This window comes from Morone saxatilis, unplaced genomic scaffold (assembly GCF_004916995.1).
Source record: "Morone saxatilis isolate NCDOM2014 unplaced genomic scaffold, NCSU_SB_2.0 Contig6, whole genome shotgun sequence".
NCBI classification, from domain to species: Eukaryota; Metazoa; Chordata; class Actinopteri; family Moronidae; genus Morone; species Morone saxatilis.
In genome coordinates, this window is record NW_023340206.1 from 6,260,298 (window position 1) to 6,286,536 (window position 26,239).

General features: G+C 42.6%; 5 protein-coding genes across 5 annotated transcripts in view; 3 read left to right on the forward strand and 2 right to left on the reverse strand.

Annotated features, from left to right (window-relative positions):
* LOC118340191 (rho GTPase-activating protein 20-like) overlaps positions 1 to 11,645 on the forward strand; it is a 32,718-nt gene extending 21,073 nt beyond the window's left edge. Inside the window, 10 exon segments of the mRNA XM_035678063.1 lie at positions 682 to 748; positions 1,065 to 1,139; positions 1,141 to 1,278; positions 1,379 to 1,551; positions 2,175 to 2,339; positions 2,860 to 2,972; positions 3,072 to 3,264; positions 4,024 to 4,138; positions 4,545 to 5,458; positions 9,416 to 11,645. Coding sequence (XP_035533956.1) covers positions 682 to 748; positions 1,065 to 1,139; positions 1,141 to 1,278; positions 1,379 to 1,551; positions 2,175 to 2,339; positions 2,860 to 2,972; positions 3,072 to 3,264; positions 4,024 to 4,138; positions 4,545 to 5,458; positions 9,416 to 10,135 — 2,673 coding nt within the window. The 3' untranslated portion in view covers positions 10,136 to 11,645.
* A 103-nt stretch (positions 11,646 to 11,748) lies between these two features.
* LOC118339838 (adrenodoxin-like) lies at positions 11,749 to 17,883 on the reverse strand. The gene is made up of 4 exons (XM_035677612.1): positions 17,399 to 17,883; positions 14,668 to 14,792; positions 14,398 to 14,527; positions 11,749 to 12,679 (listed from the first exon to the last, which is right to left on the reverse strand). The coding sequence occupies exons 1-4, from the start codon at positions 17,530 to 17,532 to the stop codon at positions 12,571 to 12,573; spliced, it is 498 nt and encodes a 165-aa protein (XP_035533505.1). The 5' UTR covers positions 17,533 to 17,883; the 3' UTR covers positions 11,749 to 12,570.
* Positions 17,884 to 19,733: 1,850 nt separating this feature from the next.
* On the forward strand, positions 19,734 to 21,494 carry wu:fa56d06 (uncharacterized protein LOC795664 homolog). The gene is made up of 4 exons (XM_035678064.1): positions 19,734 to 19,856; positions 20,617 to 20,832; positions 20,977 to 21,036; positions 21,307 to 21,494. Exons 1-4 carry the CDS (start codon positions 19,820 to 19,822, stop codon positions 21,492 to 21,494), a joined length of 501 nt encoding a protein of 166 aa, XP_035533957.1. The 5' UTR covers positions 19,734 to 19,819.
* A 52-nt stretch (positions 21,495 to 21,546) lies between these two features.
* Positions 21,547 to 23,341, forward strand: LOC118339839 (lectin-like). Its single transcript, XM_035677614.1, has 4 exons — positions 21,547 to 21,693; positions 21,857 to 21,994; positions 22,498 to 22,609; positions 23,153 to 23,341. The coding sequence occupies exons 1-4, from the start codon at positions 21,550 to 21,552 to the stop codon at positions 23,224 to 23,226; spliced, it is 468 nt and encodes a 155-aa protein (XP_035533507.1). The 5' UTR covers positions 21,547 to 21,549; the 3' UTR covers positions 23,227 to 23,341.
* Positions 23,342 to 25,955: 2,614 nt separating this feature from the next.
* The window catches only part of nbeal1 (neurobeachin-like 1), a 38,470-nt gene continuing 38,186 nt past the window's right edge, over positions 25,956 to 26,239 (reverse strand). The window contains 2 exon segments of the mRNA XM_035678065.1: positions 25,956 to 26,154; positions 26,156 to 26,187. Of these exon segments, the coding sequence (XP_035533958.1) occupies positions 26,100 to 26,154; positions 26,156 to 26,187 (87 nt within the window). The 3' untranslated portion in view covers positions 25,956 to 26,099.

Below are 26,239 nucleotides of genomic sequence, written 5' to 3' on the forward strand. Positions count from 1 at the left end.
CTCAGGTGTGTAAAAACTACACGTGATGAACCTCTCATTAAAATAAGTTATCATATCAGCAGGAAAAATAAAGAATTCAATTTTGTGTATCCCTACCAAGTTCCCCCGCAGCGTCACTCTGAGGAGACGATACCTCACCTGAATGTGTAGAAGAGCTCCTAATGACTGCTGCTCCTATTCTGATTCTAATGTAGATCTACTGCTGCAGCACAGATAGAAATACATGTTTATTAATGAAAAGACTGAAAAAGAAGAATATAGAAACACAGTTTGTCCAATAGTATCTGACCAACAAATTCACATTGAAGGGTATTCTTCCTCTCTGCTCGCTCCTCATCTCATTCGAAACACACTGAAGCGATCAGAACATCCTCGATGACGGCGAACCTCCGGGTCACGAGCCGAAGGATGGAGGAGCGAGGACGAGAGGAAGCAGCCNNGGATGTTTACATAGACGCCCTGTCGCCTCATCAGCTTATGCAAGTTACATGTGATGTAAACTCACAGCATGTGAAAACTGAAAGAGAATACGAGTCTTTGTCACATCTCAGCTTCCTAAAACATTTCCCCTGCTCTCTGTAGGACCGTCTGATGTGGTTTTTATGGTTTCTAGTTCTCTGAGGCTGTGTGGAGTTGTGTGTCTTGTTTTTCTGACTCTCTTTGTTCCTGTTTTTTGCTCAGGGAAATGTGAAAGACTTCCAGCTGTGGGTCATCTCCAAGAGGGAAAACGCCCCCTATCCTCTTATCGGTCAGTGAGACTAGTTTGAGTAACTATCATCAGGTCCTGTTGAACTCTTTTTGGCTTCTAAAGGGGGGATGACAAAAAAAAGTTTGAGAACGACTGCTCCAAGCCTTCACACAGGGGTGGGAAGTTTTTTTTAGACACACTGGTACCATTCATTCCCCGAGAGGAGTGTGTGTTGTGTGATGTTGCGCCTGCAGGGAAGAGGCGAGGGGTCCACAGAGTGCGCGCTGACGAATAATGTGATGTTATGGTGGTGTCGATGCTATAGCAACTATAACAAGCCTCCAGGGAGTGATGCTGCCTCCCTCTCCTCTCTCAGGTCATGAGTTTCCCTTCAGTATCCAGATGAGTCATGTGAGACACACGATGTCTCAGGGTGGCGGCGGCGGCGGCGGTGGCGGCGGTTGGCCTGGACGCCGCGGTACCTCCTGCAGACAGACAGAGGGCGATGCAGGTGGAGCAGCTGCAGGTGTACAAGCAGTGCCAGTTCATCCTGAAGCCTCGACCCGTTGAAACACTGCATCTGTCTGCAGGTGAGATCGTCTGCAGGTTGTTTAAATCTAAAAAGGAGTTCAAAATAGTAGCTGGAGTGTCGGTTCTGATGCATTCTGGGATACTGCGTTGTCTTTTCAGATTTTTCTCAGAAGTCGTTTAAAAGGAGGCGTTCTCTCATCACCTGGGCCTTCTGGCGCGGCTCGTCTTCTCACCTGAATGAACTGTCCCTGACCGGGGCGGCTCGAGGCTGCCTGTTCAGCCAGCCGCTCAGCTGTGTTTGTGTAGAGGACGCGCTGCCAAAGCCCGTCATGGTGAGTGGGTTCAACGAAGGTTGTGACTTATATTAACTGCCTTTAGATGAACCTGATGCTCTTCTTCAGATTGTCTCCTAACAGTAGAGTAGCAGCAATTTCTGCACAAAACGGGTCAGAATGTGTCTGCAGATGGTAACCCCTCAGTCCCATCATGCTGTGCATCTGCTGACATACTGAACATGTTTAAAGTCCAGTCTAAATTAAATAGCCTTTAATTGATCTGCTTTGTAAATGATGCATCTTGTGCTACAGTCACACTAGCAGCTCTGTGCTAACATCAGCAGGCTCACATGCTCGGAGTTAAAATGTTAGCAAGCAGATGTTTAGCAGGTACAACGCTTATCATGTTATCTTAGTTTAATTTGTTGGCATGGCAACATTTCCATACCACCAGGATTCACAGGCTTCTTTGCTGAGTTAGTTGAAGTCTAAAATGCCTCATTTCACAACATTGCGATGCATTCTGTTAGGTTGTTGTTGTTTTTTGCAATTAAATTATGGGAGAACGTGACTTTTTATGAATTGCAACTATTTGGGCCATTTTCAAAGGCAGACCGTCTTTATCACCCAAAGGAAATGGCAACAAACACCATCCTCACTCTCTCTCTCTCCCTCACCAGGACATGCTGGTGTTTCTGTACCACGAGGGTTCGTGGACGCGGGGGATCTTCCGTCGGCCGGCGGGGGCTCGGGCCGTCAGGGAGCTGCGGGACACTCTGGACGGCGGAGAGTTTCATCTTCCTCTGACAAGAGATCACGTCTTTATCATAGCCGGGGTCTTTAAGGTACGACAGTATGAGCGTGTGTATATTTTAGTGGATTCCAAAACGTTCAAATCCGGGTGGAACTGTAGTCGTATTTGTTTAATTAACAGCCTCATGGGGAAAGGTTTGTGTACATGTGCCACTGTGTTTACCTTTTTGACCCGTGTCTGTAAGCACAAAATTAATCTGCTTCCATCCTACTCAGCCTGTGTGTGACATGCTATGCAGCTACGTTAGCAGGACAAGCTGTTCAGATTGGTTTGTTAATGTGATCTGGATTATAATCTCTTATTATCTGGAGGGATAACAGAGAGCTTAAACTGTGTCACGTCTTTACACGGCTGCACCGGAGATTTCTCGTTTGTGATCATTATTTCTATTTGTCACAGCCATCATGTTGTCTGAATTCATTTTAATCGCAGTACTTTGAACGTTCATAAATCTTACTTAGACCACGTATAACAATGTCTTCCAAAGTGTAATTAATAATATAATTTTAGAGAAAACACTAATGTCCTGATGTGTGTGTGTGTGTTTTCAGGACTTCTTGCGCAGCATCCCAGGCAGCTTGTTGTGTTGTGAGATGTACGAAGAATGGATGGACGTGCTGGAAGAAGAGGATGAGGAGGAAGAACAAGTGCAGGACGTAAAGAGGTGACTGCTACTCCACCTCTTCTAGCATCATGGAGAAAATTCCTTATGCGATTTCAGCTCCTGAGATCTTATCCATACCCTGGTTCTGTCTTTCTGCAGGATGATTGGTCGCCTGCCCAAAGAAAACGCCCTGCTGCTACGCTACCTCTTGGCCATGCTGCACGGTATCCAGGGCAACGCCCAGGAGAACCAGATGACAAGTTTCAATTTATCAGTGTGCATCGCTCCCAGCATGCTTTGGCCTCCTGGAGCGCCTTGTAGCCCTGAGGTGGAGGGAGAAGGAGCCAAGAAGGCAAGCGAGGGGAAGGAAGTAGTTTGAAGCATTTGGGGCAGAATATCACTTTAACAGCTACCACACTGTGGAATTTGACCCAGACCTCGATAGAGTTGGCTGCTGTAACTTCTCTTTCTGTAATGACTTTGTCACCCAGTATTGTTGCAACACAATTAAATCAGTCCGTCTAAGCCAGGTCACAGCTTAGTAACAAAGAGAAGTTTGTTAGTTTTGTCTGCAGGCCATAGAAAACACAAATATAGCACAGAAGTTGCAATCCCAAGAAACAATAGTGAACCTCATTAACCACTGCTGACTCACTGCCTCTACTCAATGATTTGACAATTCAAATACTTAAAAAAACCATGTTCAAAATGTTGTACAGCATATTTGAGTATACAGTGTATGGAGTTAGAAAATATGGCCATCTAACATAGAGGCATGTTTTCAGTGACTGGCTCAGCAGCTGCCTGAACTGAATGAGTGAGTTAACACCTCTAAAGCACATCAAGCTTTTCTCATAGGATTGTCTCAAATCAGCTTTCTAGAAAGGGTAAAGGGTAGAGATAATGTAAAAGCACTTTGTTCCAGAAAGTATGAAGCATTGTAACACTTCTAGCTGCTCAGAAATGATCCACTTTAAATGCTGAAAGCAGGACGTTAGAGAGACGCAGTGCTTCCACGCAGCCTTGAACACTCAGAAATATAAAACAATAGTTACACTGTTGTCATAATAAAATAGCTAAATGTCAGTCTTTCTCCTCTTGTCTGCTGCAGGTTTGTGAGCTGGTGAAGTTTATGATTGAACACTGTCAGCAGATTCTGGGAGAGGATCCGTCCTCCGTGTTCGGAGGACCGCCACAAAGACTGAACACTGACGAGATGGGATCAGGTACAGAAACAATAGAAGTCTTGTTACGGGAGAGGAAACATTCATGTTAACAATCTGTACATCTCAGTGGACACAGATACACGCACAGCTACTATGACCCACGAGATAATGGCTTATCACCCCACATAATATTTGATTGGATTCATTTATGTAATTGCCCCAAATTCAGAATGAGTCATCAAAAGAGCCATTTAGATATAAAATTGTTATTTTGGGCATAAAACAGTTTATAATTACACAAGTGACACAGGGTTAGAAGTTGGAAAATATGATTTTAATTTCAATTTTTACATAAATGTGGTTCTCATTTGCAATGTTTTCAGTTTGTTTCTGTCTTCCTATGTCTGTCTCATTTATGTCTTCCTTCTTTCTGCATGAACTCTTCGTCCCTACCCTGGACCGTCAGACTCCTGGATTTACCCTCTGACCGACTCGTCCTACGACAGTGTCGAGAATGAGTTGGACAACAGCAGCGGTGGGTCGCCGGGCTTCTGCAGCAGAAGACAGTTTCGATCCAAACCGCTACAAGGCAGCCTGGACTCCATCCTCACGTTCAGCGACTACGAGCAAGACACGGACCCAGACGTACACCGGACCCAAACTGACAGCCCGCATGGTCTGAAGTTACACCCACTGGGGAGAACCAGGGGCAGGAGACAGGACCCAGACCTCTCCAGCCCCAGCCAGGACGCAGCGACTGTCGACGCCTCCTCCACCCTCGACCTGCCCTCCCTGGACGGTCGGCACAGACAGCGGCGGCGCTCGGAGCCGGCTATAGCGTACCTGGCCAAGTTTGGGCCGTGCGCTTCAGGGAGCACTGGTGAGGATGAAGATGGTGAAGAAGAGCTTTCCCAGAAGCCTAGCAGCCACTCGCACTCCAGCGGTGAGACCGCGTTAAACCTGCTCAGTGTGAGGTCAGCGGCTCTGGAAGCGAGCTCCTCCAGCCTCTCGTCTACCCCAACCTCCCCTGCACCAACCGGCTCCTCCCTGAACTCTCTGGACTCCCTGCACTCCCTGCACTCCCCCATCAGTGACCACGCCTGGGCGACCAGGCGGGAGCTCAACCCAACCAAGACACCCCCGCCCTCCAACTCTTCCTCTTTATCTGTCCCCTCCTCCACCGTAAGCTCTGCTCTGACCTCCGGTGGACTTCCAGACCCGGGGACTTGTCCAAAAGGCTCCCCACCCAAAGAACCACTTAACTGGGGGACCTTGAAAGGCTGCAGGGGCCTCCACCCAAACTCCTGGCTGAAGAAAGGGCGCAGGCTGTCACTAACCCAACAAGACAACTTGGAGAAAGAGGAAGAGGACAAGACTGGGGTGAGTAAAACAGTCTGATTATGGCAGATTACATAGATTCAAATTATATGTGCTAATTGTTAAATATTGATGTAAAGTACTGAAAGTATTAGTCATTAAAGCTGCAGTGGGTAACTTTTGTAAAAATGTTATGTTTCTGAAACGTTCACTATATCCTGACAGTAGTACAACACGGATAATCAGGCTCCTGGAAAGAAAACAACCAATCAGAGTGGAGACAGATGGTTGAAGATTGTTGAGTCTCATTTCCAGCATCATGGTTTGATGACCTGGGAATGAGACTCAACAATCAACTTATTCTTCTTGGCTCTAATTGGTTGTTTTCACCAGGAAGAGCCTGATTGTTTACAGATTCTGTCAGGATATAGTGAAGGTTATTTCAAATATAACAGTTACCTCCTGTGGTTTTAATGGAGGAAAGGTTTTTAGGATTTGCTGCTTAGTCTATTATGTATGATTAAAATATATATATATTTGAATACTGTGTTAAAACTAACAATTGTTGCTACTGTAGTCTTAATTACATCCATGTTTGTACACTTTATTGTAGATTAACCATGTGAGTAGTAATAGAACAATTCCACCCTTTAATATTTTCTATTGCAATTAACTAGTGGTTATTTAAGGATGTAAAGTACTGAAATTAGTTGTTTGTCATGAAAGCTGCAGTAGGTAACGTTTGTAAAAATGTCATGTTGAAATGTTCACGCTTTCCTGACAGGCAATCTGTGAAAGAAAACAACCAATCAGAGCTGAGACAGACGGTTGAGTCTCATTCCCAGGTTGTCAAATACTGATGCTGGAAATGACAATCAACTATCGTTCTTTGCTCTGATTGTTTTCAGATTCTGTCAGGATATAGTGAAAGTTTCAGCAAATATGACAAAGTCACCTCCTGTGGTTTTAATGGAGGAAAATGTAAAGATTCACAGCTTTAATCCATTATGTATGATTGTTGTTGCAGCTGTAGTCTTAATTACATCCACATACTTTATTGTACATTTACCATGTGACAACAGAATTCCACCTTTTCATATTTTTTTTATTGCACTTAACGATTAACAGTGAGTGAAAACAGCCTCATTCTTGATCTTTGACGTTGTTCCAGGGTTTGGGTGTCATACCACTCCCTCTCTTCCTGGGGCGTCCTGTCCTCCGGTGTACCAGCATGGATCTTTAAGTGTTGAATGGTTTGTGGAAAGCGCTTGTGCCCTGTGACTCAAATACACTCTACATATTCATACAGTCCATCCATGTAAGGCATTGCCTCCAGTGGTCCCTGCTGTGTCAGTCTTAAGACAAGAGTTTAATCATCATCACTTGGGGGGGAAGTTTCTTTCCACTCATCCTGAGGTGTTAAGAGTTGGTTCCAGTTTAAATTAAAGTATTGATTTGTGTGTCAGTTTCCTGTGGTCTTTAGCCCTCTATCACACTGATCAGGTCTGGAATCAGCAGCTTTACCGCCCTTCCTGATCACCAGTTTTTAGGAGTAAGTACCTTTTGATGTTTTCAGGTGAAGCTGATGGAGCAATTTGTCATCCAATCACAGACCTGTAGGGGGGGGGGCTATCAAACAGCCTGTTAAACATATTCAGTTTATATGGAAGCTACAATCGGGCATATGGCTGTTTGGATATGAAATATGTTCCATCAATACGCCTCCTGTAGCAGTTGGACTGTGGTTGCAGTCTCTGTAGGGGAGGTCTCGTTTTAACTGCTGTCTAATGACTGACCGCTGCCTCAGTGGGGTTCCATTAAACAGTGGCACCAAGAGACCTGGCTCTGGAAGGGGAGCACTTTCAATACCTTAATCCTCTCTCCCTCCTTCATCTCCTCTGTTCTTAATGTGACATTGGACGGAGAGTGAGTCTGAAGCGTTTGATCAACCTGTTTGTCTCCTGCTGCTGGGTACAGCTTCTTCCAGAGGTCACAGGAGATTATTTCTCTCTCTTTCAGTCTTTTGGGATCATTACGAGCCTCATACTGCTGCTTTGGATCCAACACAAGTGTAATATAGATGTAATCACTCCAAAGAACTCAGTGTCTGTTAACCCTCTGTCTGCCAGCAGGTGAAGTGCTGGACTCGTCCTTTCAAGCTCCATCAGGGTTTACTGTTCCTCTGGCAGGAAGGAGGATTGTGTGTTTGCAGAGTGAGGCTCACACTCCCAATGAAAAAAGCACAACTGCTTTCTGATTGATACCCATGTTGAACTGAACTCTGATCTAATACAGGAATACAGACACAGTCACCATCCTGAAAGAGTGGATTAAGAAAGGAATTAACCCTTCACAAGTCCCACTCCTTGACGCTCTGTGCTCCAGTAGTTGAGAAAACCTCGGTCAGAACCAGGTCAACTTTCCCCTCTCCTGTACTTCCTGCATGTGCTCGTCTAGCTTAAAGCTTTTGAAGGTAGTTTATAACTAGCTAATTAAACATTTCTTAATTAGCTAACTAGTTGGCTAATATTTATGTGACTTATATATTTTAGCAATCTGCTTATCTTGAAAAGACAACCAGAATTTTAAGATGGTTAAAAGATATAAGCGACAAATATTAGTAAGGTGTTAGCCAACTAGGTAGCTAATTAACAAATGTTATAAACTACCCTCAAAATTAGCTTTTCAAGATAAACAAGCATGTAGCATATCCTAGTACAGGACAGAGAAAGTATACCTGGTTCTGACAGAGGTTTGCTCAACTACTGCAGCACAGAGCATCAAGGAGTGGGACATAGGGTCAACCTCTTTCTTAATCCACTCTTTTCGGACTGTAATTGGCAACTGACAGTCTGTGTTAGATCAGAATTAAGTTCAACATTACCTATTGGGAGTGTGAGCCTCACTCTGCAAACACACAATCCTCCTTTCTGCCAGAGGAACAGTAAACCCTGATGGAGCTTGAAAGGACGAGTCCAGGACCTTCACCTGCTGGCAGACAGAGTTAACGGACACTGAGTTCTTTGGAGTGATTCCATCTATATTACACTTGTGTTGGATCCAAAGCAGCAGTACAATACAATGATCCCAAAAGAGAAAGAAATGATCTCCTGTGACCTCTGGAAGAAACTGTACCCAGCAGCAGGAGACAAACGCCTCAGACTGACTCTCCAGCACCGGCTGCATCGCTGTCACTGGGCCCTTGGTGGACAGACGTCACAGTAAGAACAGAGGAGATGAAGGAGGGAGAGAGGATTAAGGTATTGAAAGTGCTCCCCTTCCAGAGCCAGGTCTCTTGGTGCCACTGTTTAATGGAACCCCACTGAGGCAGCGGTCAGTCATTACACAGCAGTTAAAATGAGACTGCAACCACAGTCCAACTGCTACAGGAGGCGTATTGATGGAACATATTTCATATACAAACAGAAGAACAGCCTTCTACCCGACTGTAGCTTACATGTAAACTGAATATTTTTAACAGACTGCTTAACAGCCCCCACCCTACCTTAGATCTGTACTTGGATGTCTCAAACTGCTCCAACAGCTTCACCTGACGCATCAGAAGTACTGACTCACAACAACACGGCAAGCTGCTGACCCTACACGAGTGTGACAGGAGGATAAAGACCATTATGGACAGGAAACACACACAAATAAATACTCCAATTGAAACTGTAACTACCTCCAACAACACAGGATCAGTGGTAAGAAGCTTCCTACACAGAACAGAATATCTAGACTGAGAGGAGGCACAACATGTCTGGTGGGTAGATGATTAAAATCTCGCCATAAGACTGATACACAAGAGGCTGGACTGTCAAGAACATGTAGTGAGTATTTAACACAGGGAGCCGGCAGCACTTTCCACTAACCTTTCAGCACCGTAAGATCTCTGCTAGTACTGCTGGAGACGGGGCCCCTGGGTAATGGCGTGGTATACCTGTAAGGGAGCATCCTAGAACCATAACAGCTGAAAAGGACCACTAATGAGTTTAGATGCTCTTCTGTTTCCACCAACAGGGAGGACCCACTGAGAAGTCGCTCACACTTGGAAAACTCGTCCCGGAGAAAGGAAAAGCGGGCGGAGGAGGGAAACCGACCTCCAGCAGCCAACCCAAGCCCAAAACCTCCTGCAGAACCTCAAAGGATGCAGAAGGAAGAGGGAGGCCTGGCCAGGAGGCCCACAAGCCCAGACATCTTAAACAGGACTCATCCAGCCCCCCTTCTCACCACCGCTCTACAGGCAGCCTCCAACTTCCCAAATCCCCCTGGTTCCACTCCTCAGACTCCCCGTCGAGCGCAGTGAAGCAGCAGTCGCCATCTTTGTTTTACAAGCAGAGCGGGCCGTCCCTGTCCCTCTTCAAGCAAAGCAAGTCTCACTCCGTGGAGGAGGAATGCAAGCCCAGGCTCTTCCAGCGCCGGGGGTCGGAACCCGAGCGGCAGGTCGTAGAGCGAGCCGCCACCCTCACACGGGCCAGGCTGCCCAGCGACCCAGGACTGAAGGTTAGCGAGGTGGACTCACAGGGAGGGACGCCAGAGGGCCGGTTCTGCCTCTCCCCGTATGCCACCAAAGCCGTGAGAGACTACTTCTCCTCTCACCCGCGCAGTAACCCTCAGAGCAGCCAGCAGGTGGCGCTCGCCCTGGTGGAGAGCCGCAGGGAGTGGCTGAGGAGATGCAGCGATCCCACAGCAGAACCAGACTTTGACCAGCTTCTGTTTGCTGAAGAATCGTACGTCTGATTCTGACTAGAACCTGGAGCGACACAGAACGACGCGACTTCACTGCTGCTTCCAACCTGAGAATAAATTAGTTATGATACTCACCACCTTAAAAACGACTGCTTTCAGTGTTTCATTAGATACTTTCTGCCTCAGTCTAACAGCACCTGAAATTAAATTGTTTGCTGTGGTTGAACAAACAGAATTAGGTACATTTTAAACTTTGCCTAGAGCTTTTTGCCATTAAGGGAATGTGTGTTTTTTTTTTTTGCTCAAATGTCCTCAAGGCTGGATTTACACACGCAGAAGGAATACTACTTTATAACCTTTTTATATTGAAATAAGTTTGTCACAGTCTAAACACAAGGATTGTCTTTTTAACTTTATCAGGCCAAAGTTGAAACCTGCCAATAAAACTACCTGGTGTTGCCTTCTTACGTTATGAACAAGTAGAATCTCATTATTGACTAATGATTAATATTGTATTGCCTGATAGGTAAATTGAGCTCTAAACTTGTTGTTTGGTTTAACTTGGTGATTTCTGCTCTCAGCGTTATGTTTGGACATATTAAACAGATTGTAGGTAACTTACTGACTCCTACAAAGCGTGTTTATATGCAATTGTTTTGAGTATTTTACAGGATGTAACATTTTATTCTAAGACATTTCCAAGCTAAAGCTACAGTTAAGAGATTGTTAACCCTGGTTATCTGAGTTTTGATGCTTAATAAAGCCGATCACTGTGCTACTTTACGTTTAACGCTATACAAGTGTCACAAATAAAACAATTAACGCCCAGTATTTGCTTATGAACATAATTTAGGACATTATGGGATTCTACATTGTTGGCAGGTAGTGTAAATGCAGCCTGGGTACACACTGTGACATTGGATAATGATTATAGTTTTAATTCAGGACAATCTCTTCATGTTACAGCTTCACTTAAAGAAATACATTGAGTTTTGTAGATTAAGTAAAAGGTGATAATTCACTATTTATGCTTTTAATGGAAACTTCCTTAAAAACTTTGTGCTATTTTCTGTCTTTACTGACATTTGTGCTGCTTTTTGCCGACTGTAGATTCTACAGAGGTATTGGAATATCATTATTTAACTTTTCTAGATGACACAGATTAAGTTTTGCTCACTCTCTGCTCTTTAAATATCTGGGTCATATAAGTATAAACTATTCTTTTAGTCCTTTTTTTAACACTTCAAACGCTTAAGGCATTAGCACATACATGCAGTAGGTATGAGTCTTGTTTTCTATTTGTTGCCAACAATGTGGTTTTCACACAAGCCTGTATTGATTTCAGTTCATCACATTCTGTCCCAATATTTCTATGTAAATATGATCCCTTCGGGGGGAGATGGTACAGTCGTGTTTTTCAAGCTATTTTATGCAGCTCTAAACTTTGTTTAAATAGGTCACAAGACTGTTGCTTTATTACTACGTTATGTAATTGTCTGCTTCCTTTATATAAACGTGTTAATACGCCTACACATCTGCATTTTCAAATAAACTGAAGTGAAACTGATTAACGTGACGTATTACTACATTATTGGTTTACGTTAGTGGTCACCCTTACATCAGAAACAATATGAACACATAAAAAGCGACAGTTCAACACACCATTAGAAAGGTGATTTCTTTTTATTACATTCTTTATCCCTCGATACACAGATATGTGTGTGCTCTAGCTATGTACAATCACATGATGGAATTATGGTTACATAAAGGATTCGATCAAACTAACAATAGTAGAGTTATACATATATGTAGAATAAAATATATGTTTGGGGAATGGGGGGGGGTTAGCATCAGCACAACGTCAGAGGCGTTGAGAACTGTTACATTTCAGTGACAGGCTGCTATCAGCTGTGTTCAGTGAATATGACTGGACTCACACAGGAGGAAAAAGTCCGATGTTGTATTCGGACCAGATTTGCAGCCCGTGAGTTAAAATAAAAATGTATCCTGCACAGGCACAAATCTGCTCTTTATACAAGCATCAGTGTAAATTCAGTCAGTTACAAGAAAAGCTAAAGATACTTTGTTAGATAATGGAAATCACAGCCACAAACTAGCTTAGAGTCTGAGCCAATATCCTGATGGCAGATTAACGGTCAGTTTATATCTCATTAGAGAGCTTAATGTGAGGAGTCATAACTGTCCTGTTACAGTTTTACTCAAAAAAATCTTGCCTAGTGGAGTTTTACTTTGAAAATAAAATGATTTTGTCTTCATTTGAGAGTCAAAGTCCTGTATTCTTACGTCCTGGTATTGACAGCAGGCTCTGGTTGTCTGTTACTTGGAAGTCGTTTGTTTTTTAACAAAGGAGGAAACGGCCGTGCAGACAGCAGTGCTGACAGAGTTACACCTACCATCGCAGGCACATGTTGTGCCTTCAGTTCTGACCGGGCACAACCACACTGTCTGCACCCACTGGTTCCCGGTTAAGACGATCCGTCTTTGCTTTGTCGGATGTCCGCTACGCTCTCTGGAACCCTAGCAACCATGCCCTCCATAGACTTCGTCAGACAGATCTGGCAACCAAGACGAGATCTGTTGGGGGAATAAAAAGGAGGATTAAGTTTCCACGTTGTCTGCCTGTAAGCTTTCCTATTAAAAATGTTAATTAAGGCTGCACAGTTAATCCAAATATTCTCAAAATACAAAGCACGTTTACATGCAATCGTTTTATTCTAAGAAATTTCCAAGCTTAAATACAGTTAAGAAATGAATTGTGTTCAGTGTCTGGTTATCTGAGTTTTTATGCTTAATAAAGCTGATGGATGCCCTACTTAGTTTTACGCTACACGGGTGTCACAATTTAAAAAATGAGTGCAATATCCAAATCACAGAAGCTGCAATTTGTTGATAAAGGCAAAATTATTATTAACAGCTTTATAATGAAACACTGTATAGAGAGTTGGCTACACCTCTCGTTTAGTACAGACTGCATAGGTCACATGATTCAATTGCTTTTTTCAGTCAACATTACACATGGGTTCAAAAAATAAAATCTCTTTACCAATCATGAATTACATCTCAATCATTTGACAGAGCAGCTGTAATTTATTAGTTTATCAACTGTGTTTGAGCCCCACAAACGAGGACATTATCTGACTGTTTAGCTGCTAAATGCTCCACTATGTTGCCTGCTGCTCTGGGAAACAATGCCAAAAAGCTCAGTTACTGAATAATTGTAATTAGTTAAATCACTTCTCTCAAAAGTAATTGAATTACTTTACTGATTATTATATTATAAATTGTTATTATATATAATAAAGTGATTAGTTACTAATTAAAGTTACTTTTGCATTAGTTTTAATCTCAATTCTCTTAATGCACACACATATTGTTGCTGCGGGCTGAGAGTTATAGCTCCCGACCACCAGAGGGCAGCAATGACAAGCATTCATACCTGTAACCTACGCTGACTGTCTTATAGACAGAACGGTTTATTGGAGACAACCCACCATTAACTGAGCTCTGCCACAGTAATTAAGTTATTTATTGAACAGACGAGTGACGTTATATGTGATTAGAAACCGATAATTCAGCGGGCTGTGCTGCATTCATCCGCCATCTTCTACAGTTCACTATTTTCAGACAGGACAAAAATAACGAGCCTGTTAGTAATTGAAAAGGTGTTATTTAATCGTGTTATAAAACATAATTAGTTACATTACTAGTTATCGACAAAAGTATTGGAATTATGGTAACATTACTCCTGACACTGGTAGAGAAGCAGCCTAAATTTTACTCACTTTTATGAACAGAGTCTCCTCTCAAACAAAAACCACACTAACTGTAATGGTAATAAAGAGGGAGACAGAAAGAGCAGAGCCACTTCTAAAAGTCTGATGTGGGAACAGCGTTGAGGGAAAAACTCTATGTGGGACTTTAACAACGTGGGTTGATGCTGTTTGTGTGTTTCCTCTTTTGTCCTTCACTGAAACAGAACTATCAGCGTACCGCAATGTGTGAGACCACTTTCTTTAAAGAGGATGTCTGACATTGTCTATCTTGTTATTTGTAATCAGCACACTCTATAGAAACAACAAACTCAGTGATTAATACTCCAATTAACAACTATTGTCTATGTGCCCGAAGCCTGATGCATAAAGCCTCTTCTTCTGTGCCATAGCAACAAATTAAAGAATCAAACTGTGACATCTGAATAGCAAACTGCCACTAAACTCAACACTAGAAATATGACGTTTGGGTTGCAGAAGCAGGTTTGGCAGGTTTTGTGTGTGCTCGGGGCGTTTCCTTACGTGTCAGTCAAGCCGTAGGCTAAATCTAACATGTCCATCTCCTCATCTGTGACTGGCCCCAGATTCTTGTACACGTCCTCGTCAAAGATCAGATGGCACGTGGAGCACGCCAGGGTTCCCTCGCACGCTCCTGGAAACACACAAAAGCATTACTGCCGGTCTGATCGGGCCAGGGACGAGCTCCGACGTCACAGATGCCAAGAAATTGAAAGAATGAGGCTGCTGGTTTATGACAACATCCCACCCCAATACGTGTGTGCGCTTACGTACCAAAGCCATCGAAGTCTAGGTCCTCGTTAATGACTACATCTAGCAGTGAGTCTCCAGGCGACCCCTTCACTGTGATCTTCTCCCCATCTCTGTTGATGAAGTTGATCGTCACCTTATTGTCTGACCTGACACACACACACACAGACACACAGAGAGAGAGAGAACAGTTTTAATTCACTGTTTCTATTTTTTATTTACATAATAAGTTAGTAACAAGAACCAAAACCTGAAATAATTGTTAAATCTACTGGTTGCGGTCACAAACCCACCAGGGGTCAAGCATCAAATATTTGCTCTGTGTTTTCCTGCATGTGCTGACTGTCGCTGCCCTCTAGTGGTCACAGCTCATCACTACACACAAACCCAGCTGACCAAAAGATGTTAAACTGCTTTACCATCTCGGTGTGAAAATCTCAGAACATTGTAAACATAAATATAAAATGACTGTTTGTTTACTCGGATATTAAACTTTAAGCTTTGTCATCAGGAGATGAACTCCAGTAACAAACCGAATATGCCACAACATTTCCACTCTGCCGCTGACGTTGCGTGTAAGAAATATTTTAGTTTCTCATGTTTTTAAATAAAAAGTTCAACTTTTTTGATAATTGATTAATCAATTAGGTCATTTTTAAGCGACAATGACAAATCATTTGATGGTTCTAGTTTAACAAATGTGAGGATTTGTTACATAATAGTAAAGTTAAAGTTTTGGACTTTAAAATCATTGGGAATCCTGGCAAAGAGGAAGAAACGGTCAAAGCGTGGCCTTATCTCACTAAGAGATCCGTTTTACTGGTAATGTCTTAATAAATGCTTTAAATGCCACACAGACAGGCGCAGCAGATTTTTTCTTTGACTAAGAAAACCTGAATACAAAATGAGCTGTACAAGGATTAGGATGGGAATCGGGAACCGGTTTCTAAATTGCAATATTTGTTTTTTCACATAGAAAACTGATCAGGAATCAAATAATTGATGACATTGGTATCAATGAAATCTATTCCAATGTAATCAGCTCCAACCCTTGTCTACACAGCTTTAGAAAACCTCCAAGACAACAATATAAACAGACTATAGATGCACCAGTTGGGAAATTTTAGCCGACACTGATGTTTAAATCAACAGTTTGGCCGTTGTCGATGTTTAATTCACCCTTTAATGCTGGGAACTAAATCTACAAAGATAAACATCTCTACCTTGTCCGTGCTGCTGCATGAAGCACATCGGCATGGGTGATTGTTTCTCAAATATCTGAGTTGAAAAACAACATTTAGTCAGCGGGGGGGGGGATATTAAAGTTAACTTCCAACCCAGTTGGGTCACATGAAAAAATATTTGTCCCGTTTCTAAATTAAGGGACACTGAACGGTTAAATCAACGATGCCTCCAAACACATCAGTTAAACCACAGACATTAAGAAGTATAACATCAGCAACTGGAGGTGGAACTGAACTAGTTTTTTAATGTGGAACAGTCAGTGGAGACACACAGCGTGCAGGCGTTGATTGTTCCTGACTGTATTCAGCCAATTAATGTTTCTGTTCAGCCTAATAAAGTGGAAGGATAAACATTCTTCATCCGATTAGCCTCGACAGTCAAGTCTCTATTTCACTGCAGTGAATGTTTCAGTGGGAATTACACTAACATGCCAACAGTGCTGACACACTGGGATGTGACTACATGTAAAACTAGTAAAAAGAAAACTATTAACCGAAGGAGACTCCATTCTTAGACATAAATTAATGAATGAATCATACAATTAATTGGCACACGACATTCCCTGTCACTCTCAGACAACTTTTAAATTCTCTGGGCCATAAATGATAAACTCAGTGACCTTCCTGGAGTCTCCGGACCCTGTGGGAACCCTGTGGTAATCCGCTTTTTAAAAAGAAAAAGGAATAAAAAGGGGGTCAGCCATGCAGTCTGACGTAAACACATGGGGACAGTGTTAACCGGTTTCAGGTCAGCCCGGCGCTGCAAACCTTCAACATGAGGTTCAAGTCATTACTCACTAAGTTAACAAGCTGTTTGGCCCTGAGAAGCCCAGCCGTGGTCGCAGCCTTGAACCTGAACATTAAGATGGATCACTTTCACCTTGTGGGCATGTGGAGCCTCTTTGAAGGCCATTTAAAAATAAGACATCACTGTAAAGTGTCACGGTTGCTATTTTAAGACAAATACACACAATTTCAGACTTTCATAAAAAAGTTTTTCAACTTATTTATTCCTGCAGGTAATTTAATTAACTCTTAATTAACATTTCAGACCAAACTCCATTCACAAATGTGACACTTTAATGGTGCAAACACATGATAAAACGTTCAGGCCACCCACACAAGCTGCTTAGGCATAAAGGCCCAATCAAGCAGAACTTCATGTCCATTAAACCTTAAAGCTTTAATAACTTTCTCCCCACTGGCTTACTTTCACTGCTGATCCTGAAGGAGGATTAAACTGTGGGAACAAACAACCGCACTTACAAAAAGCTTCACACACACACGTGTCTCAAACAGAGCTGAATTAATAAGTCAAATAATGAACAATGTGCATCAGGAGAAGTCAGACAGTCTCACAGGAATATCCCTGATGTTCTTCCACTGTGCTGATAACAAAAGGTCACATTGAATCACCTGTTTTGTGAATGGAGCAGAAGCTGTGTGACCCACACACACACAGCGGCTCCGTGGGGTTCAAACCCAGTGTTTGTTTGAGTAATAGTACCTACCTCAGACACGGTGTGCGGGTGGTGAAGCTCCTCTGACCCTTCAACCAGCCACTGGAAGTGACCGCCGCCATCCTCGGAGAATAATCTCGTAACTTAACGTGAGCTAATCTTCTTAACGCCGCCACCAGAGCCATTTCACCCACGATACACTGCTAAAATAAAACTAAAAGTAAACGCAGAGGCAGTATCCGAGCTGTGGGGGGGGTTAGACCCGGCGGAGAGACCCGACAAATGTTTGACTCAGCCCACGGAGCTAGCTGGCTAGGCTAGCTTGTTGGATCAGCGAGAAGTCACGTTCATTGCGTAACGTGTGCACATGAAGCCTCTTAGAGCGCTAATCGATGGGTTCAATATCCTCGTGTGGATCGGCCACAAAGCACACAGTCGGTAGCTGCTGTCTGCTTCGATCCGCGTTAGTTTTCAGTCAGTAAATGTGAAGTCTCCGGAGTGTTTCCCGACCAGGACTCACCTCACCGTACGCGGGGTGGGACTACTTCCTGTCGCGACTTCAAAATAAAAGCGGTAGCCAAAAACGAGTTGACTCTTCCCTGGGAATACACCGTCAAGAGGTTAGGATTAAGTGTATACATAATAAGAGATCTGGTACGAGTTAATATCCAACACGATGTTGTTCGGAACATACACGTTTCCATTCATTATCAAATGTGGTTTTTTATTTTGCTTTTATTTTGAAAGCTGGGGCGCCAGTCCTCCAGCTGTGCTCGCTCGCTTGATGAACGTTCCGTGCCTCTACACGTGGTTGCGTTGGCCAATCAGGGTGCGTCCGGTTTCTGTGCTCGTTTTGAGTCACCGCGTCAGCCGGCGGGGCGGGGTTAGAAGCGTTTGTCGCCATGTGGCTGCTCACTGAAGCGGTGCAGCTGCCCCCGCCGGGTACCCGGGTATTAAAACCGACAGACTCCAAAGTGTTGCTCAATAAAGGTTAACGAACCTCCACAAATTGGGACCTCCACACTCTTCTCTCCTGCCAAAGGGATTGAAGGAGAGAGAAATCAAATGCCGCACACAACCTTGAACTTCTGTACTTTAGTACTATGACCTTGCTGAACAGCTTATGTACAGAATAATGCATCTTATTCCATAAAAAACTCTTTAAGTCATGTGTTTTGTTTTATTTCCTTCAGCAGTGTGTATGTTACTGAATATACACCAGTCAGAGATAAAGTAGTAGTTCCCCTCTTTAATAAATAATCCATACGACCTCCTGTTTCTTTGGACTTCAACATGACACAATCAATTCCTACTAATAGATTAGTTCTTTAAATAAATGTATTTAAAATATATATTTAATTACTTTTAGGTGCTTTGTAATTTGAATTTTCCTGGGCAGAAAGAAAATAATAATTTGGATCAAAATACGTTAAGCGCTTGTTCTTTAAAATACCTGCTATTTTGCACTGTATCATACTCTGTTGCACTGTTTTGTCCCTTCCTTTAACTGGTTGCTTGTAAAGTTGTTTTAGAAATGCTAAATCCCCAGTCTTATTGTCATCTGAGAGAACTGGTACATCACGTGGTCTAATTATTCAGTCTCTCCAGTTGCATTTCAATTGACTGCTCACTCAAATCAGTCAATGATCGCTTTGACTGACCCTAAATTCACAGCCTCCCACCTCCAAGATACCGAGTGGTCACTTTAAATCTATATTACTGGGAAATTAGCATATCAGTTCATAAAGAATGTATTTTTGTATGTTAATATAACAAATTACTTGTATTTTAACTGATTACATTTTCTCATACCACTATTTTTTATTTTATTTTGACACATTTGATGAGTGTGATTTGTAACAAGATACTTTTTGATGTTTTTGTGCCCATCTCTGCTAATAAGGTGCACACGTCTCCCAACAATAGCATAGAAATGACCTGTAAAACACTCCTGTCCCCCTCGAGCAACCTTCAGTGCCAGTCACGTTTACTATCTGGCCACTTTCACAAATATTGATTGAGCCACCCCTGATTAAACCAAGTGCCATTCACCTTTAACGTATTTACAAAACCAGGAAAACAGGAAGTGTACAGTATAAAAGAATGTCAAGGAAAAATTTATATTTCATCTGATTTGTATGTCAGAGGTCAACTGTTGACAGCCTGAACTTTATGAACTTGTGTTCGAGTCTTTATCAGGTGAGACCTGAGGGCAAAGTGCATCAAATATCACTGATAATAATAATCTATAATCTAATTCCAAGTGTTATTCGTAGGGTTGGGTTTTAGGACCAAGACACTGACATATTAGCAGGTGGCCTTTTTGTTTCTGGTTTGTTCATCACTGCTGTCTCAGGTAAGCAACACAAACAGCTACAGCGTCTCTGGGTTTACAGCTGCTGATCCAGCACAGTGGAGGCAAACATACAGCAGATTAAAGGCTAAAAGACGTCTGTTGTTGTCGTTTACAGGATGTTCAAGTTAGTGCTGCTGCTCCTGACACTGTCAGGTAAGACCCCTCCATCTTTCACTGTAGTTTATTTTATACATTAAGTGTAATGATTATTCATACTTAAAGTCACATGATGTATTGAATGCTTTAATTTGCAGATGATGTGAGTCTTAGGGTTTTATCATGAACACTAAATATGTGTTTCTTTACACCGACATACAGTAACTAAAGATAACTTAAGATAATAATCATTTTATCACAAACAACTATGGAGGTTTTCTTATGATCCTACCATAATAATCTTATGTTGAGATTGTAAAATATCTTTCACCTGATCCCGAGAAAACTGTTTTTTTCTTGACTACTGCTGTGTGGAAATAAATAGAGAAATAAATGAGAAATTCAGCAAAACAAGTTGAGAACATAGTTATTCCTTTTGATAATCCTAGTTAATTTTCTGATTATTTCCATGCCGTAATTAATTGTGGCTTACGTTGCCTTGGCAGCAAAAGTGTTGACTGTGGCAAACAGCAACGCAATCACAGCAGAAATTAGACTTTGATCATTATTGATTTATTACACTGTTAAGGAAAAGCTGTGGCCTACATATTATCCTGGCACAATAGTTAATAATTAATGTGAAAGGACAGACAGTTATGTATCTGTCAACTGGCAATGGTGTTTAATCTGAAAGGCCTGCCTTTCTACCTCTATGTGAGCTTCTGTAACACTGAATAACTGCATATCCTCAGTGTGGCAGCACTACTACTGCAGAGAAAGCCCAAACACAGCTAACTGTAAAATAACCCCTTCCCAGGCCTCCAGGCTGCCCCACTTGCAGTCCGTAGACGTTTGCAGAAGACATCTTTGACCTACCGGCTCCCCGATGGCTTCCGACAGGGCACCGAACACGCCGACATCCACGAACCTGTTCCCAGTGGTTTCCGACAAGGTACCGAGCCCTCCAGAAGATTCATTGTTGACCTCAACACCGGCCTAGTGCAAGAACACATCAGTGAGATGGACAGGAGAGGTAATCAAACCATAATGAAGAACTAACTACTTTTATCCATTTGGGTTCCTTCTAGGTCATTTATCAAATGCAACTAAGACAATGTGCTAATTCAATATGAGTGAGTTCATTAACAGGTGCAATGAGAAATGTTTTTCATCCTAGCTTTCATCCATCCTTCTGGATTTGGAGAGATGGGGAGAAGACACTGGTTGACAGATGAGGGTGAGGTCATAATTTAACTATGATTTATTCTCCACTACTTTCAGCTCCTATCCACAATAAACTACCAAGATACATCAAATGCTATCATGTTAGTATAAACTAAGATATATGAACGTTAAACCTGCTAAACATCAACATATTAGCTTTATCATTGTGCTTTTATAAGCATTTAGCTCAAAGCACCGCTGTGTAGTTCACATAGCCGCCAGCACAGAATATCAACACACTTTAATTTAAATCTGTATAATCTAAAGACCTTCTGTCTTCCAGTACCTGTTGATGTTCGAGCACAGAAGAATGGCGGTGGTTGGGTTCGCGTAGAAGAACCCTCTGCTCCTCGTCTACCAGATGGTTTTAGACAGGGAACTGAACCCAGGATGTCTATCCCAGATGGTTTTAGACAGGGAACTGGACCCATGGGATGTTCAATCCCAGATGGTTTTAAGACAGGGAACTGAACCCAAGGATGTTCAGATCTCCAGATGGTTTTAGACAGGAACTGATAACCCGAGGATGTCTATCCCAGATGGTTTTAGACAGGGAACTGAACCCTCCACCTCGAGGCTCCAAACACAGACAGTAGCATGTACGGGGGAGATCATCAATGGAAACTGCTATGAGTTCAACCCCACACCACTGGCCTTTCAAGATGCACAGGTAAAACATCTCACAGTACAGTTATAGACACACAGAGCTTCATTCGGTCCAGTTAAACTTTCTGTGGTGAATCCATGTCACTAATACTGCTTTGTTTTCCAGATTAAAACTCTGTTTGTGGCTCTTCAAATTAAATCTTAACACTTTTCTGTGTCCGTTCCAGGCGTTATGCAGAGCTCTTGCCCCAAATGCTGAGCTTGCATCTGTAACCAGTGACGATCTACATTCCCGCCTGGTGTCCTTGGTGACCAGTGGTGGCAAGAACAACCCTGTGTTGACCTGGCTGGGAGGCATGGTCAAGGCAAGTTCTTCTCGTCAACATTTTGAAAGAGACAGTATGTTTTTTCTGAAAATATACACTGCTGTAATGATGTAGGAACAGTGAAATCTGCCCCACTACCCTGATCTACCTTCCCAAAAACATCTTGAAAGGTTTGTTATCTTTTAATAGGAACAAGTAACATTAGAATGCTGTTTGGGAAACTATCTCATATCACCATTTTTATTCATGCACTCACTAACTGTGACGCCAGCAGTCTGCTCCTGCACTATGGCACAGACTGGAGGCCAAGGAGAGTGTCATTAGATATCTTATCTAACAGGACAGATAGTGTTATTCTTACCTTGGTATAACATCAACCTTTGAACTTTTATTTTAAGATGTTCCATCTGTTTCTGTACTTGAAGTTTTCATTTTGCGGATAAAAAGTCTGTATTTTTAATGTTAACTCAGTTTTAATAAGAATGGTTGAATCAAGCTTGTGTGTGTGGTGTGCATATCTTTGTTGGCGTTGCACACCTCAGAACCAGCAGGCATCCTGGGTAGACGGGTCAGAGTGGAGTTACAGCGACTGGATGCCAGGTCACCCCAACATTCAGACTGATAAACCAGTCTGCGTGGACATGTTCAAGATAGGTAAGAACTCACACACACTAGACACACACACTGGTAGTTACATGCTCATTTTAACACCATTCTTGCATAAATCATGAAAAAGGCTTAAGTAGTTAAAGTTCTGTGTGTGTGATTAACCCAGAAAGAATGAATAAGGGTGAAGTTTCTTATACGTGTATACAACGTACAATCTGTCATTAAAACTCTCCTTTAAATTCAGGATATTTATATTTTAAGAACAGGCGCCAGCATCTATTTGTTAATTGAGCTGGGTTGGTGAAATATACATTAGTCTGTGTTACACATTAAGCAATAGTGCTAGGGTTAAGGGTTAGGTATAAGGTATCTTTGCCCTGTGGCACAAAGAGCAACCTGACAATCATGTTTCGTCTTTGTCACTTTAACACAATTATATAACAGCTTTAGATGGCTCAAACAGCAGAAATACTGTAAAAACTAGTAGACATTTATTTTTACTAAATGGTTTTAGAAGTACCCTCGGAATATGTGAGTTATGTGAGCCAACATGCCTTTAACAAGTCTGTCCCTACCGCTTCTTTGCAGATGAGAGCTGGTGGACAGCCACTGATTGTGAACTGAAGAGAGCATCCATCTGCTCATACCCGATCACTGCATGAAAACCACAAAGAAACACAACATAAGAGAGTGACCACCTTGATTTGTCTTCTCTTGAATACCCCGAACAATCTTTCTCACAGACATTGTTGTCTGTCTGTGTTTTCCTTAAATAAAACTTTGCATATTGAATCTGTGTGTATTTTTACCTCAGCCATCGCAGTCACTCTTCATTCTTCTTTTAAGTGTTTCAAGTAAAGACAGATAAACCACAAATTCATATGACCCATTTAAATTTAGACAAGACTTTAATGATCATTTTCCACTTGTGTATACAAAGCAGTTTGTACAGATTAGGGAGCCAAGTTAAAACAATTTGTTACAATTTAGTACCTGGAAAGTGCAAAAGTACATTTCAAATACGCTGAAATAAAAATCATGCTGTACATTATATACTGTATTCATAAATAATCACAGATATACACACATCCATTTGGTGACAGTCACAGAGAATGCTGCTAAGACACAACATAGTACTTTTTGATTTTAAAGTCCTACAGTATATTCTTGGTTCCCGGTGAACCTGTGGAGGTTTAACTTCTGGAATGCTGCTTTCATTTGATTTACGGTGAGGTCGGGGACGATAATCTGCAGTAATGAGAGAAACCTTGCTCTATGTTAACACCACACTGGGATAAAGGCACTCCGTTTGTTGCAGTCGTGGAACAACTCGAACAGTGGTCTTTTGTCTGAATGACAAATGCGGATGAACCAAAGGAAAAAAAAAAAACTGCATTGAAAAACATTTTATGCACCTTTCACAGAAATCTCTTGGAGAAGGACACAGATTGGTCTTTGCACTCCACCTTGCTGTGACATTTAAATAAAAACTAAATACAAAAATCACGATGGGAAAAAAAAAGAAAAAGGGAACCACTAGAGCGACCCTGTGTTCAATGCCGAACCCATGACTGAGCCAAAAACAATCAAGGGCTGCCACGGTTCACAGAATCAGAGACGCCACATGAACGACGAAATCAAGGATTTGGCTATAAAAAATAAACATGCATCATTGGCATGTCCTCACACACACATACAATCAGACCCAGGCACACACCCACACACACACACACACACACACACACGTATGGTGCAAAAATATAAATCACATCCACAGGAGCTTCATACTGTGGCTTTTTTTGTGATTCTGATATTACAGAAATCACATTCACACACACGAACAACACGTCTTCCGAGCGGCCTAAACGAGGCATGCAAACCTTCTCGATGCCCATTAAAAGAAAAAACTCCTCTGAAATCAGTCGCTTCACAATGAGCCGGAAGGAGAATGAGATGTAAAAACAACCAAGGATGATAGATTGAGGCAATGACAGCTCAAGGCAGTTGATGGGAGGAGGGGGGAGAAAGGGAGGGAGGTGGGGTACATTTACTGTCCCAGTTAAGGTATAGGAAGACTGGAGATAGAGGGCTGGCTGAGCGACCAACACGGGACAAACAGGAAGAAAGCATCGACAGCCACCTGCCGAAGAAGCTGTATTGCTGTTAACACTGACATCTCATAAAGCCCTTGAGGATTTCTTCTTTCTCCTTCTTTTACAGGTGTCTGAACAGTCAGAGTTAAAAATATACTGGTGTCTGTATTCAAGAGAAAAAGTGTGATTTAAAAAACTGCTACTTTTACCTATAAATAAACATGGATTCAAGTAACTTAAAAACATTCGATGAAGCACGGAGAGCGTTATGTGACTTTAAAGTCGTTTTTCTTTCTCTCTACTGCTGTGATAAATCTTCACATGGAAGCTTCTTACGTTTCAGAGTGTAGTGTTTTGCCTGTAGTGAGAATTTGTGTTTGTTTTTTTCTTTACAAAACCGTATCTTAAATGATATGAACATTGAAGACTGACGCTACAGATACAAGTCAGCTTTATCCAAGCGTAAACAAACAAAAAGAAACACGACTTCTCCACCACCGTGTCTGCTATCTAATCTCAAAATGTACCAAAAATGCCATGCATACGAACAGATGCCAAGTTTCTGGGCACATGCATAAATCTGTCCAAGAAAAAACAAAAAGAAAACCCCAAAACAAAGACAACATAGAAATCCACAATAAAAAACAAATGAGAATCACACACGCACACATACACATATTTATAAAAACGCATAGGAAAGGCAGAGAGTTTGGTCTTGTGAGTGATGGAGCCGTCCTACTGCATAAGGCTGCTGTGTGGCAGCTTTGAGGCAACCATGAAAAGTCTCGGCCTACAGAGCACAGGCCCGCCTGTCTGCATCCAAGGCAAACTAAGGGGGGGGCAAAAAGGCCACTTGAAACTATATTTTGAGACAGAGCATGGCAACAGGCTGCTTGCACACGCACGCACACACACACACACACACACACACACACACACACACACACACACACACAGGAGAGCAGTTAGCTGACCGATCCTGTTCAATTTAAGCTGAGCAGGTCGATGAATCCACAGTGCCTCCGTGCGAGCTAACTGTGTAGTATTATGTAAATATGGATGATGACCGCGCTGTTATTGAGGATGCCGTGGTGTTTGGAAGTGGGTGGTAGTGTGTGGTGATGCGCGAGGGCTGGCGCTACTTCTGGATTTTAACACAGCGCCGGCCCCGTACGTTCAACCCAAAGCAGGAACACACACACAGAAAAAACCTAACCGACACAATGGACACACAGAGCTTTGTGATGGTTTTAGCACCACCAAGACATCTGCCCACCACCCATTAAACAGGTGAAAGGTGATGAAGGGAGTTTCCTCAAACATAATGAAGCAATCTGTTTGGTGACTGATGGGTATGGAGGCCAAACTGGGTGACAGGAATGTGGGTGGATGTGCGTGGAGGGGAGGGTTCAGGGCTCGCGGATGGGTCGGTTGTGGTGGCGCTAGATGTTGTACACCGTCTCCCCCGAGGAGATCTGGGTCGTCTTGCTGGAGCCCCCACAGCTTCCGTGTGATCTGTCCTGAACGCATCTGAGAAGAGTGGAGGAAGAGGAGGAGGAAGTGGGACAGGGGAGAGGGGGGG